This window comes from Actinia tenebrosa, unplaced genomic scaffold (assembly GCF_029948245.1).
Source record: "Actinia tenebrosa isolate PJP-AT-01 unplaced genomic scaffold, QUT_ActTen_1.0 PGA_scaffold17__23_contigs__length_9995812, whole genome shotgun sequence".
NCBI lineage: Eukaryota > Metazoa > Cnidaria > Anthozoa > Actiniaria > Actiniidae > Actinia > Actinia tenebrosa.
The window spans coordinates 6,061,476-6,076,288 of NW_028292577.1; the positions used below are offsets into that span (position 1 = coordinate 6,061,476).

At 37.2% G+C, this 14,813-nt stretch overlaps 1 protein-coding gene across 4 annotated transcripts; it reads left to right on the forward strand.

Annotated features, from left to right (window-relative positions):
• The first annotated feature begins 200 nt into the window (after positions 1–200).
• LOC116297257 (uncharacterized) lies at positions 201–9,882 on the forward strand. Of its 4 annotated transcripts, none has more exons than XM_031705448.2 (14): positions 201–521; positions 1,266–1,337; positions 2,496–2,567; positions 2,873–2,944; positions 3,116–3,187; positions 4,256–4,327; positions 4,409–4,483; positions 4,762–4,836; positions 5,411–5,494; positions 5,871–6,031; positions 6,431–6,718; positions 7,725–7,790; positions 8,478–8,613; positions 8,918–9,882. In XM_031705448.2, the coding sequence occupies exons 1-14, from the start codon at positions 319–321 to the stop codon at positions 8,952–8,954; spliced, it is 1,485 nt and encodes a 494-aa protein (XP_031561308.1). In that variant the 5' UTR covers positions 201–318; the 3' UTR covers positions 8,955–9,882. The 4 variants fall into 4 exon arrangements, with proteins under 4 accessions (XP_031561308.1, XP_031561309.1, XP_088887971.1 ...); XM_089031845.1 differs by having other exon boundaries at positions 202–521; positions 7,326–7,790; XM_031705449.2 differs by lacking the exon at positions 7,725–7,790.
• Positions 9,883–14,813: the final 4,931 nt, after the last annotated feature.

A 14,813-nucleotide genomic window follows, 5' to 3' on the forward strand; every position in this document is an offset into this window, starting at 1 on the left:
AGCGTTCCCTTGGGAATGACATTATTCACAACACAATAACTCTTAAAAAATGGAACGAGAAAGAGATTTGAAAAGAGGCTCAGCCGATAAAATACGTTATCTGAATGAAACGTCTAGAACTCTCAAGTATTTCCGTTTTTTGGTGTACAAATAAAGACACCCTGGATAGCGTGGTCTTGGATGACTGAACTGCACACTAAATACGCATGCGTCAATTTAGAAGCTACTTTTCTTGTGGTTCTGTCAATGATTCCTGTCAAGTGTTTATTTTCGAGCGATCAAATTTCATTCCTAGATTGAAATCAAACCCTTAAGGACATGGATGGAAACTCTAGATTACATGTCCGGTTCGACAAAATCCTGATCTTTTTGAATCTTGTGTTTTGTACCTTGATCAGCCTATCCAGCTCGTGTCCAAGTCCTTGTGTATGTGGATTTCAAAGTGGATCTAAATGGATTGAATGTGTTGGTGCGAATTTTACAACTCTGCCTAACGATATACCACTAGATACAAATTTAATGTAAGTAGTATTTTAGTAGTTTTATATAGTTTTTTAATGTGTTTTCAGTAGCAAAGCGTTTGTTGTTTACATATCAAATGAGTTAATAGAGCGACTCAAAGCGTGCTCAACACATCTAAGTATTTGATTGCAAATTTATATTTTTCTTTGAAGACTTTTAGAGGCATAAATGTACTAACTGCCTCAACTACCATTGAATTTTTTCATGTCAAAAGTTTGTGAACAATGAACAATCATTTGAAAAAGATTCTGAAGTGTTTGACTCAAGATCTGGCAGGTTTTTAGCAGAGGAAATGGAAATTTTAGGATTCCTTTCAAAGTTTTTTTGAGCATGTCGAAACTGTTGACAATTTGTCGGCTTTTTGTCGCTTCTTATGATTTACTACAAGAATTCAAAAAGCAAGCAAAACCGTTCAAATACGTCGAGTTAAGTCAATAAATCTTGGTTATTAAAAAATTCTAATTGTTCTAGGGAATTCTTGTGGGATACAGCAAAGTAATTGAATTAACAGAAAAGAAATCTTTCTGCTCTATTCTTTCTGCTCCAGCGCTTTCCTCTCAAAACACGAATTCTTATTTGCAAAAACTAGTTATCTAAATATTCTAATAACTGAAATAATCCACAATTCTAGAGCAACATAACCATTTATGGCTCGTTATTCTCATTTTATAAACGTATTTTATCACTTCAATGTCATTTTTACTTATATTTTTGTGAAAATGATTGTCTTTTTGTGTCAACAGGTTTTTGACGAACACCAAAATTACCAGCTTTTCTGCAAATGCTTTCTCAAAATTATCACATCTCGTAAAAATGTAAGTTATTTATTTTTGTTTCATTTTGAATGATTCATATTGGCACCGACATACATCCACAAAGCAATAAATAGTTGACAAACACTTCGTACAATCAACGGATAATTAATATTGTAGTGTTGAATGTTTTAATTCATTTGGAACGTGATTTCGTCGTTTTTGATTATAAAATAATTTGGAAAACTCTAAAATACAAAAGGAAATACGCTTTTTAAGATGGGTGGGTTCTGACGTCGAGAGAATAGGAAAAACGTGTTTAGTTCTGGGTGAATAGTTAGCTTTCAATATCGACAGGAAAGCTATTGAAAATAAAGTATCTATCTGTCGATAACCTCACGATCGAAAATACGAATTTATAAGAACTTTTTAACAATGAACTGTTTTCTTTAACTTTTCTTTGACCTTTCCCAGGATCTGTACAATTAATGTAAATCCTAGTTGAGTGTTGTTGGCTTTCTTTGAAAAGGTCATTCAACTTTGTAAATCCTAAAGTAAATCAGACAGTAAAGAGAAAGACGAAAAACTATGTTCACGAACATGCAAAACATTACATTAACATTGATATTCGTTTGAAAGTTTTGAACGTTTCTTCGTTTTTCAAAAATTTATATTTAATTTCTTTCTTTCTTTTCCTTCTTTCTCCTTCTATTTTTCTTTTTTTGATCTTCTACCTTTCCTCGTTGTTTTCTTTGTTCTTCTTCAACATTTTCACTGGCAAACGCGCGCCAAAGTATATATAAGGCCAGAATTCCAATAAAAACAGACTATGTTGTCGGGTCCTCTTATCGAGGGATTTAAGCAACATCATTCATTAAACCCAAAAATTTCCAATTACAATCAAACAATAGGAAGCTATGACAGCTTCCCATACCTTTTTGAACTTTACCGCCATCTAATCTCTAGTTTATTTAGCGTTGTTTTTGTTAATATAATTTAAAAATTTGTGCTTAGAACAGTATCTCGGGTTTATTGACATGGCTCCCATCCAGATCTTAGCAATGCGCGCATCAACGCATCGCTTGTAGATTGAAAAGCTAGAATGACGTAATAACGTCATAATTTAAGTGACGTCATGTCCAAAAAACACGTCATATATACCGCTATCATAGAGCCTCATATTTCCTTCTTTAATTGATTTTAAGTTACTTTTTCCCCCAGTGAATTGTTACAAAATAAAATAGAAAATATTACAGATGGAGTTTTTAATGGCCTATCAAAGTTAAAGACATTGTAAGTATCTAACTTTCACTACCTTTTTCCACTATTCATAACTGCGTTGCACTGAGATCTGTCATCGTTGTTTTATCTTGTAAAAGTTTCATAATATTTGAACCCCTTTTCATCCCGTCTTAATGTCTTAATAAACGCGGAAAGCTATGATAAACTGCGCGCGGTTTTCAAAGCTAAAAAGTAATCAACTTTTATTTCATTTTTGGAGTTGTTACATGTTGAAGTAACTTTGTTTGACGTTGCGTTTGTCCTCCAACTTTGCGCACATTTTGCGATGTCCTTTTTAATTGTTTTTTGTGATTCAGAAATCTACCAAATAACGGAATAAGAAGAATATCTAGTAATGCATTTGGTGGGTTAACTACTCTGACCAAATTGTAAGTGAAACACTATTTGCTATTTCTATGTACATACGGTCTGTCTGTCTATCTTTCCGCCTGTCTGTCTGTCCGTCTATCCCTTTGTCTACTGACCTTTGTCTGTCTGTCTGCTATTGTATATTCTACCAATGAATCCTCAGTTTATGAGGCTAAACATGTCTTTTTAAGGTCACTGTCAGACAACAAGCTAACGAGTCTACCCGAAGATATGCTAAAAGACCAGGCGAATTTAAACACACTGTAAGTACGCATGCGTGGAGAATAATTTTTGGGCACCAAGGCCTTCAGTCCCTGTGGTCAGCGCAATTTCTAAGTGAAGACGCTAGAGTTTGGAGAATGGAAACCAGAAAAGCCTGTCGTTCCGGTTGTACGCACACTGAGTTCCTCTATTGCTGACCAGATGGAATGAAGGCTCGAAATTGTGAGCGATAATTTCGCTGAGCCTTCAATCAATTTCTAGTCAGCAGAATTACTAGCTAGGCGCAAAAGATTCCACATTTTGACTTTTAGAAAAGACCTGGCATTCCGGTTTTAGTGCGCACACTCTGGAGTCGTAAGGCTGCTGACTGGATGGAACGAAGGCTCTACTTGGTGTCTTTTCTTCGATTCCTCAAGAATTTGGATAACAATCACCTGAGAACTCTTCCCAGTGGACTCTTAAATAGCGCTGTCAATTTAACTAGTCTGTGAGTATGAAGTTGATAAATACTGAATGAAATAAATCAATTCGAGGAATGAAAGAAAAGAAAAGAGATTTGCACATAAAGCGAAAATCACAAATCCCAACAAATATTTCACTGGCAGCACTGAGGGGTGATGCACGCATGCGCGGTTAATACGGCTTCTCTCACCGCTGCGGTTGTGGGATCTAATGCATTTCAAGTATCACTCCTATTTTGACGGGGTAAAATGCCTAACAGGTTTTGCAACCCAACTGATAAGGCATGCAGCCGATAGAATTTAGAAGTCGTTTTTTGTAGAGAGCAAAACACATGACTCGACGGGACTCGAACCTGGGTCGCATTGGTAAGAGGCGGCGCATTAAGCAGGGCACGCCACCAATGCTTCCTTTAAAAATCAATCCTAAACTCTACTATCACATATTACAAGTGTTTTTACTTCTCTTCCTTGATTTGAGGGTTTTGTTTCTGATTTTCTGGTTTTCCTCAACTCCTCAAAAATCGACTCCTAAATTTGAATCTGGCGTCTAGTTGTTTAGTCATGAACCTCTGGCTCGAGAGAATGCGGAGACACCTTCCTCTGAATCTTAGACGTAAAATAACTTTTAAAATGACTTGCTTTCTATAGTCACCTTAATGGCAACAATCTTACAAGGATTTCCAGCGACATGCTACGCAAGCAAACTAAGCTTGCAATTCTGTAAGTATTATACCACATAATTTTAATCTTTGAAAATATTGCGAATAAAATCTAAGGTAATACAATAAAATATATTCCTAGATATCTAAACAAAAACCAAATACAAAGCATAGAAGACAAAGCTTTCGAGTCAGCAGGAAAGACCCTTCTTATGGTGTAAGTATTTCGTTTATTTTAGTGATTGAACCTGCTAATATCAATCGGTCGGACTGACACATTTGGTGGTCAACTAATGGAGGTCTAATTGGTTTACATCAACTGACTTTTACATCAACTGACTGTGTGGTCGGTTAATGGAGGTTTGATTGGTTCTTTTATCGCCTTCATATTCAAACCTGTTTACATCAACTGACTGTGTGGTCGGTTAATGGAGGTTGGCCGCTTGTTGTCTTCATATTTACACCTGTTAACATCGAATGTTTATTTATCTTCAGTAACCTTGAAAACAACAGGCTAACGTCTTTGCCCAGAGCGCTTAACGGTATAAAAAGTGCGCAATTAATACAAATGTGAGTACTGATTTTATCATTATCGTCACCGTACAACACTATAGTCATCGTCATCTTATCATTATTTTTGTGATCATACATCGTTTGACATCATAATAATAATCATCATCATCACCATCACCATCATTATCATCATTATCACAATTATCATTAACACCACCATCATCATCATCATCACCATCATCATCATCACCATCATTATCATCATTATCATCATTATCACCATCATCGTTATCACCACCATCATCATCATTATCATTATCACCATCACCATCACCACAGTCATCATCTCCGCCATCATCAACTCCGTCATCATCATCATAACCATCATCACAATTGTATCATCATCACCATCACCATCATCATATAATCATCATCATCACCATCATCACTGACCATCATCACCATCACATTCCTTATTACTGTGACCATTATCAACAGCAGCTGCATCAAATGCTGTATACAAATTGGAGTATGCTCACGTTAATATTTCTTGATATTTTCATTGCGCATGTTCCATTGCTCACATGTATGTTCCCATCTCACGGCATTGTTTATCTTTATATTTTTCTAGAGGTCTTGGTAACAACCTCATCACACTGATCCCACAAGAAGCAGAACCATTTTTTGAACGAGTGAAAAATTCCCAAGGCAAAATGTATGTACAGGTCATTCTACACTCCTAATAGAGCAAATTTCTCATAACTGTCCAAAACTCACAGTATTGGACGTGTTGTGACCGTGACCGTGACCGTGACCGTGACCGTGACCGTGACCGTGACATTTGCAAGTATATTTTTTTTGGCTGAGTCGTGAACTTGTGCTAAGGATGTCCTCTTGCTGTTCAGTGAAGTGACTTTTTACAGTTTCTGTGAACTTCAAACCTTGGATCCACTCGAAGTGTTTTTTTTTTACTGATTAATAACAGACGTTGTATTTCACCCAACAAAAGTGTGTATATATCAATCAAACGCGTACAAGCAGATTTATATTTATTAGTACTGAGTAATAAATTGATGATTGATTAATACTAGATCCCTTTCTGGTAATCCATTGGTGTGTACGTCGGGTCTTCAATGGCTGCAGACTTGGATCAAACAGAACAAGAAACATGTGCAAGACTACGATGAAGTGATGTGTGCTAAAGTGGGTGGCAACACAACCAAACTAATAGACTATAACTTCAACAGTACAGGTACAGTACTATAGTACAAGGTCCTGTGGAGGTCCCTTATAGGACGAGATCGTGTTGAGGTCCCTTATAGGGCAAGGAACTGTGGACGTCCCTTATAAGACAAGATACTGTGGACGTCCCTTATAGGAAGAGATCCTGTTGAGGTCCCTTATAGGTTAAGGTACTGTGGAGGTCCCTTAAAGGTCCTATTGAGGGTCTTATAGGATAACGTCCTGTGGAGGTGCCTTATAGGGCAAGGTCCTGTGGAGGTCCCTTATAAGATAACGTCCTAGGAGGTCCCTTATAGGGCAAGGTCTTGTGCAGTCCCTTTAAGAAAAGGTAATGACAGGTTTGGAACACTGAAGATCATTTGTGTAGAGCAGAAGATAAATCCTTTGTTGTGTTTTACATTTTTTTCAGTTTTTCCCGAGACAACAGCACCAACTACGACATCAACAAGCACAACAACAGCACCAACAAGTACGATACAAATAACCACAATACTACCTTCTACACACACGTCACCACTAACAACACTAAAACCACAAACAACTGTATCGACACAACCCATAACAACAACAACCAAACTGTTAACCGATTGGCTTACGAGTACTTCCCGAGTGATGTCAATAACCGAGGCATTGACGAGAGCTACCGACGTCATAACGAGAAAATCCCCAAACGTTAAGAGTACTCAAGAAATGCCAGGTAAATTTTAAGGTCAATGGTAGTTTGTTTTGTAGGGTTGTCATGGTGACGCTGTGTTTACCAAACCATCTTAATGCGCATGCTCTAGATGGCATTTTGTTGAGCATGCGCAGTAGGAATGACATGGCTCTGGGCTCGAGTATATGGGGATAACTAAAAAGTCGTTCATGGGTATCTCTTGTGGATTGGCGTCGCGAATGCGCGCGCACGTTTCTCCAAGTCTAGGACCTAGGACTCTTGTTATGCCACTATGACCACCATTATTATCAGTTTTCTGTTATATCGCTGAAAATTGCTTTGAACTTATAACAATGGACCAAATCCACTTGGCCGCAATGTTTTGCCCATTTCAGACCACGTGCCATCGTCTTGAAAATGAGAATCTTTGTTTGAGTTGTATCCATATTCATGTGTCTTTGCATGCGCAACCATTAAACAAAGAAATAATACTCTAGGGAATGACACGTGGTCTCAAGTGGGATAACAGAGGATTAGGTCTATTCCTGAGCCTCTTTTATACTTTTTTTATGTTTTTTCACTTTCCTCTTATTCTTGTTGCTGTGCTAATGCTAATGGTACCTCATTAACATTCTGTTATCTGATACAGCTGTGCTAACCGTCTTCTCTGGATTTACCTCTGTACAAGAAATGATTGCATCATCTTCACCATCATTACCATCACAATCGTCACCATCATCGTTATCATCACCATCATCGTTATCATCACCATCATCATCACTACTATCATCATCATTATCACTACCATCATCATCATTATCACCATCATTGTCATCATCATCACCATCATTGTCATCATTAGCACCATCATTATCACCACCATCGTCATCATCATCGCCATCATTATCATCATTATCACCATCACCATCATCATTATCACCATCATTATCATCATCAACCCCTTCACTCTTGTCACCCTCACACCTATCTACCTCATTTCAATCTCGTGTTTCCACGTGTGTCCCTCATCCCTCACTAACCATTTCAGCCAGTGGATCAGCGTCTTCTGCTAACATAACCCATAATATTTTTACCAACCCAACACCAAAGACAGGTATGAATGATACTGCAGTAAACGTCTTTACCTTTAGCATAATGTTCTATAATTACAGACCTTGTGTCATTCTCTTGAGAATAAGATTCTTTGTTTGAGTCGTATCCATATTCATGTGTCTTCTCATGTGCAGCCGTTAAACGAAGAAATAATACTCTAGGAAATGACACGTGGTCTGAGATGGAAAAACATTAAGTCCAAAGTAAAGAGGTCTATTCGAGTAGTTTATTGCTAACCTATAGACAGACGCCTTTCAAAATTAACTTCGATTCGAGGCTAACAGGAATATGTATATAATAGCAAAACACACGTTTTCTCATGGAATCTGTAAAGAAATTCTTTCGTTATTACCTTTTAGCCGGCTCACACCAAGATAGTTTTTTTGTTCTCTGATTCAACTTTGTTAAAGGACTTGTTTATTCTCTCTCGCATTGCACTGATTCCAAATTTAGGGGGTTAACACAAAAGAATTTCCTTCTCTTGAGGATTAAATGAAAATAAATCTTTTTGTGTGTGTAATATTCTCATTGTTTGACCTACCCACAGGTAGGGGATTAGTTCAAGGGGTTTATAAGGTCATAGGAACACAGCCAGTTGTGTCTAAACGAACCCCACTAATTTAAAAAAGCAACTCGAGTTTGGTGTCATCAATAAAATGTGGTTTTAATGCTGCTGCTCTTTTTCCAGACGAAGCGGACATGACAGCCCTCAAAAGAAATAAATACATCATCCTGGCCACGTGTTTGTCAGCCGCCTTCATTGGCCTCGTCGTATTCGTAGCCATGTATTGTTTCCAAAGCAAAATTGTTAAGAGAGACAAAGTGTAAGTATTCACCCTACACGTGCATACAACATTCATTCCACGTGGGCTTCCATGTGCCTTTTCTGAGTTCCATAACCCGGATGCATTGTGGTCTAGATTGGGTACAAACAACATGTTAAGGCATGTTAGACAAAAGATGTTTGTACCTAAGCTAGACCACAATGCACCGTGTTCGCTATCTCCAAAAATATCCATAGCGCGAGTAAATTCTTGCCCTAAAAAATGCCTCCTTTTCTAATCTGAGCACGCGAAGCTTTTGACAGCGGTCGTGCATCTGATCTTGTTTATATTTACGCTTATCTAGGTTGACCACAAGGTATGATAGAGTCAGAATAGTCTAGTAGGGACAGTGAATGGCTTCAAGATCAAAGGATATTGAAGAAACATGCCGTATGTTATTACCGGGTTTCAAACTGCTGATAAAGTTTTTTGAGCCTCATTATCTGCTCCAAGTGGTGGTCAAACACTGACCACCAAGTGCTGTCAGCCAGAAAGAATTCTATCGAAAACGTACGACCAGATTCAGCTGATGAACATATCGGAGACAGGAAATGACGTCAAATGAAACCACTCAACAAAGAACCAACATGTACATAGACTAATAGAGTGTTTAACTGATGTAGGTTGTGGTCACGTGACGACTTTCGGTCACGTGGTTTCTTTCCCTTCGAAAAATTTTAGAAAGTGTGCTTCAAAAGCACTTTTAAACAAGAAAGGTATAACAAGTTTTTATTTCATTTGAAACCTATGCTTTAGCTTCAAAAATATCAATAGTAAATTATTTAAGAAATTAAGATTTTAAACTCAAGCGGGGATTGAGTTAAAGATAGACCTTTAAATACCGTTTACAAAACGTGGCTTAAAAAGGTTTTATATAATTGATTGGCAAAATTCGATATTTTTATACTTCATGTATGTAGAAAACGTTTAGATCTTCTTGAATTTTTTTATATTTTTCGAGCTTTTTTAAGTTTAAAATTTTTTACGAAACTTATAAAATGATAGGTATTAGTTGGGGTCGCGGTTTCGTTCATCTTTCATACAAAAATAAACAAATTTTTGACTGTGGGCTCGACTTTAAATACAGTCGTTAAAAAGACATGCTTCAGGTCCATAATGCATTGTGGCCTTGGTATGTGGTCGTTATCATTTTTTATCTTTAGAGTTTTCAGATGTTTACGTATTGATTATCAAATATCTATAAATATTGTTATAATGGTATATTTTTGATATTTTTATAACTTTCATAATAAAAACTGCTTTTTTTCATTCCTTCCTTCCTTCTTTCCTTTTTCTTGAGCCATTTCTAGTAATCATAGTGTTTACAAACAAAAATAGCTCCGGCAAACGAGGTTACATATTATATGTGTTACTGACTCTAGTCAGTGGAGCTAATCGTTATTAATGGGTACTCGCCTACAGGCTCTCGTAATTACACGAACATTCAAAACATCACTCAACAGTACTCGAGGTCGTACGATTTCCTAAAGTACGCCAATACAAGTATATAATACCGAGAGTCAAGTATAAGCTTTGCCAATACACTGTTCTCAGGGATTATTTTAAATCGATCAATCTCCGTTTGCTTAGTCATTCTTCAGAAGATTGGGCTTTTTATGGAAATAGGGCTATATAAATAAATAAAGTTATTATTATTATCATTATTATTATTAAGATATTAATTCATGAAAAAGTACTAGCAAAAGAGAAAATATTATCTGGATACACAGGGGTTCGAACCCAAGCCTGAAATTTAAGGCAAAAAAACGTTTCCACTTTGCCATACCCCCGAGACATCCGCAGAGCTGAGGCGGCGTATGGACTTCGGGCCTGACGGCAATTAAATCCTTCTGCCCTTGGGTGCACGAATTACGCAAGAAAATGTTCTAGCCGAAGCATCAGGGGAGAGACCAGCCGGCCCCCAGACCATATCGGCTAATCCCTTGCATCGCTGCCACGCACGGAATCGGTTGGAAATTTAATGTTAAAAAGTCTAGTCTATTCGGTGCATTGTTTTCACGGCTATTGTTATGCTGATTTACCTGGAAACGTGGTCCAGTGGAAAAAACTTGGGCTTCAATGCAATTGAGTCAAGTCCGGTCGAGCGAAGTTAGCACCTGGGTGGGTGACCTGAAAGTTATGTCTACCAAAAAACGTTTTTCTCCGTAAGTTTAAATCAATAAAAATCATTTTTAGTTTATGTAGAGAAGTTGTCTAAACTTAACAACTTGAAGTATCCATTAAACCTGTTTGCGAGTACATATCCTTTATACCTGGACTGCAAGTATTATGTACTTATTGACTGAGTGGGAGGGCCGTACGGGAAAATATTTGGCTCGAGGTCATGTCGTACGGACCGAGCGCAGCGAGGTCCGTACAAATGACCGAGAGCCAAATATTTTCCCGTACGGCCCGACCTAACTCAGTCAATAAGCATTTTATCATATGACCCTCACGAAAATAAAAATAAATAAGAAAAAGAAAGCGCGCGGATTCGAGCAGGGCCGGACGGGTTTTTCCGGCCCGCTTACGTCAACCCGTCCGGCCCCCATCACGTGACTTTTTCCAATGGTTTTATTAGAGCGCGCGAGCAGGGCCGTACGGGTCATATGATAAACATCCCTAATACCTGGACTGCAAGTATATATCCCTAATACCTGGACTGCGAGTATACATCCCTAATACCTGGACTGCGAGTATATATCCCTAATACCTGGACTGCGAATATATATCCCTTAAACTTGGACCGCGAGTATATATCCCTAATACCTGGACTGCGAGTATATATCCCTTAAACCTGGACTGCGAGTATATATCCCTTAAACCTGGACTGCGAGTATATATCCCTAATACCTGGACTGCGAGTATATTTCCCTTTTACCTGGACTGCGAGTATATATCCTTTAAACCTGGACTGCGAGTATACACCCTAATACCTGGACTGCGAGTATATATCCCATAAACCTGGACTGCGAGTATATATCCCTAATACCTGAACTGCGAGTATATTTCCCTTTTACCTTGACTTCGAGTATATTTCCCTTTTACCTGGACTGCGAGTATATATCCCTTAAACGTGGACTGAGAGTATATATCCCATAAACCTGGACTGCGAGTATATATCCCTAATACCTGGACTGCGAGTATATTTCCCTTTTACCTGGACTGCGAGTATATATCCCTTAAACGTGGACTGAGAGTATATATCCCTTAAACCTGGACTGCGAGTATATTTCCCTTTTACCTGGACTGCGAGTATCCCTTATACCTGAACTGCGAGTATCCCTTATACCTGGACTGCGACTGATATTTGGTGTATATATAGTTTTTCTCTTCAGCCTCTATGTTTTGTTAGCAGTGCAATTGCCCTGTTTCACTATGACGTCACTGCTTGTTTATGTGGGGGATAGAATCGCCAAATCCAATAGAAAATTCAACAACATTTGCTCCTAGCGAAACAGTTTAATATCTAAAATTGCCTGGTTTTGAGATATAATATGTGTTAATATGTACGTAGTAAAAAATATTCTGAGCGTTTTCTGGCTATCCTATTTCTCTTCATTGATTGATAGGGGTTTTAGAACAATTTTCGGTGAATTTGCGTTGATTTGACCCCCTCCGACGACCATGATCCTTTACGTTTAAACAATAGATTTTTTGATGTGACGTCATAGTGAAATAGGTCAAATTGCAGTAAGTCAAAATTCAAAAAGTCCAATCCGCCAGTTTCGAGTTCTCTTTGCTCAGCCTTCAGTCTCGGTTTTGCGTTATTAGGTAATCAACCAAACCCGTGGCATTTTTAATCAACTCGCATTGTTCCGTAGAACAACTCGCGAACATTCCTTGATATAAGATAGACCTTAATAAAAAAAAAAGAATACATTTAAATAGAATACCGCCTGAAGTCCAATTGTAGGTTGGGTTGGGGTGGGGCGGGGCGGGCGTGAATAATGACGTACAAGTGGCCTGAGGGTGGATACATTTGATGCTCGTAAAACCATTTCCTTTTTACGAAAAAAGCAAAACAAATTATGCCATTGAGACCCATTTCACTTTTTCTTTTAGAATTTTGTGGTTTTAGCCTTAAAATCCAAAATTATGGAAATTCAGGATCTGGAATAACTCCTTGGATCGGAATTTTCTAAGGTGGAGTGTCGGATCGGGACATTTTTTTCCTTTGGAATTTCAAATTCCAATCAATTTTAAAAGTTTAACATTTCTTCAAGAATTGCTTTCGCGAAGTTATTTTTAGAAATTATTGAAAAATATTTCTTTTACGAGAAGAAAAAGGTTAAGTGTACTCAGTGTATAGGTGATTTTAGTCCACTTATTTTGCCATTTCTTTTCATCTTTATCAAGCATGATATCGAATGAGTGAATCATCTACTCTTCATACGTACGGAAACTACGTATTCATAGGCTAGCTAGGCTAGCATTGGCCTATTATCAAATATTTATCTATATTAGTTTTTATACTGATTGTAGACAATGCGTTCCGATTCAGATAGAAATTAAATTATGCATTTAAACGTGCGACAAAGTAATCAATTCAGAAAATCGCCTCTCGTGTTTTGGAAAGGAAAATAATGTAAAACTTTAAAATGTACTGGTTTTTCAAACTCCTACTTTCCACCAACTCAGCTGGGGATCGCACCCAGTCCTCTTGGCTCGTGAGCCGAGCATGCGCTGTTACACTACTGAGTTTGGGGTGGGGTTTAGAGCCGAACAGGAAGGCCAAAATACAATGCCAATTGTCATGCAATTGAAAATTAAAATGAATAAAAAGCCAAGTTATTTTTTACTAGCTTACAGAGTTTCAAAATCTTTGGCACACATAAAAATCAACAATTTTAGCTCCGCTTGCAAATTGCAGAAGTCTTCAGGACTGCCAGGGTTGAAAACCAACAGCTTCTTAGTACTTGAAAAGCGTCTTCGAAATTGTTGAAATACCAAAAAAAGTCGGTGCGTTTGTTGAAAACCAAATGCAAAAATTTTGAACTAAACATCTTGGGGCTTGCAAAGCATCTTCGAAATCGTAGAAAACTCCAAAGAAAAATGCGTTTTAGCGTTGAAAACCCAAAAACGTCGAGGCAGCTGTTGAAAAACCAAGAGCATCTTCGAATTCGTTGAAAACCCAAAAAAGCCATCGACGCGTGTGTTGAAAAACCAAAAGTAAAACTCTTGAATCAAAGCATCTTCGAATTATTCGTTGAAAACCCAAAAGTGACGAGGTATGATTAACAAAAAACACGAGGCAACATAGATATTTATAAATTCGCTTTTTATTTCTCCTATAGATCAGTTATGTGTGCCAAAGAAAACAAGCTAAATTGAGCTCGTAAAAAAGCCAATTATATATCCCCCTTTTAAGAACTCTTATCACATGAAAATCATTCTAATTTATAGTGCGCTGCCAGCTACGAAAAACCAGAGACAAAAGAATGGCCGAAAAATCTCCCTGGAAACGTAGTCCTCCACCTAATGCAGGCACACGACCTCGGAGGGTTAAAGGTGTACATCGTATTACCAAAACTGCAATTGTTTGTACATAGCGTGCATTTATTTTTTGAAATTTAATAAATTCCATTGATGTGGATTGCGTGACCTGAAAGAAGAAAAAGAAATATGTATCAGGTATAATACATGCATGATATATCATAACATAAGCAAGATATATATAAATATGATACGAATAAAGCTACTTTATCTAAAAGAGATGAAGAAAAAAAGAGATAAGCATTAGTAACAGGCTACAATAGCATTAGTAACAGGGTATGATAGGTTTTAGAATATGTCTAACAAATCATCAGTGACAAGTGACTGTTAAGAGTTTCAAAGAGTTTTGAAATAAATACAATCAATAAATAAAATGAATGTAAAATAGTCATGATATTTTTGGGTAAAAATATAGAGTTTTACACCTGAAACGAGAAAAAAGAAAAGTATGTTAATATCTCGAAACTTTAAGTGTTAATTTTTCAAACGTAAGTAAAAAAACAAAAGCATAACTGTATTTTATACTTTTGAATCTGAACTGTTTGAAAACTGTCCTGTCTTTCTAAACAAACAGTTTAGAAAAGAGATCAGATAAGATTAAAATACAAAAGTATAACAACAATTTTATACTTGTGTATCTTAATATTTGTGCTAGTAAATAAGGGATGGATATTTCTAAAACTTCACTGAAGTACGAATACTTC

Coding starts and splice junctions, on each gene's coding strand:
- LOC116297257 (XM_089031845.1), top strand. CDS start 319: ATGGATGGAAACTCTAGATTACATGTCCGGTTCGACAAAATCCTGATC. Junction 6,032..6,430: donor CTATAACTTCAACAGTACAG/GTACAGTACTAT, acceptor CATTTTTTTCAG/TTTTTCCCGAGACAACAGCA. Junction 7,791..8,477: donor CAACCCAACACCAAAGACAG/GTATGAATGATA, acceptor CTCTTTTTCCAG/ACGAAGCGGACATGACAGCC.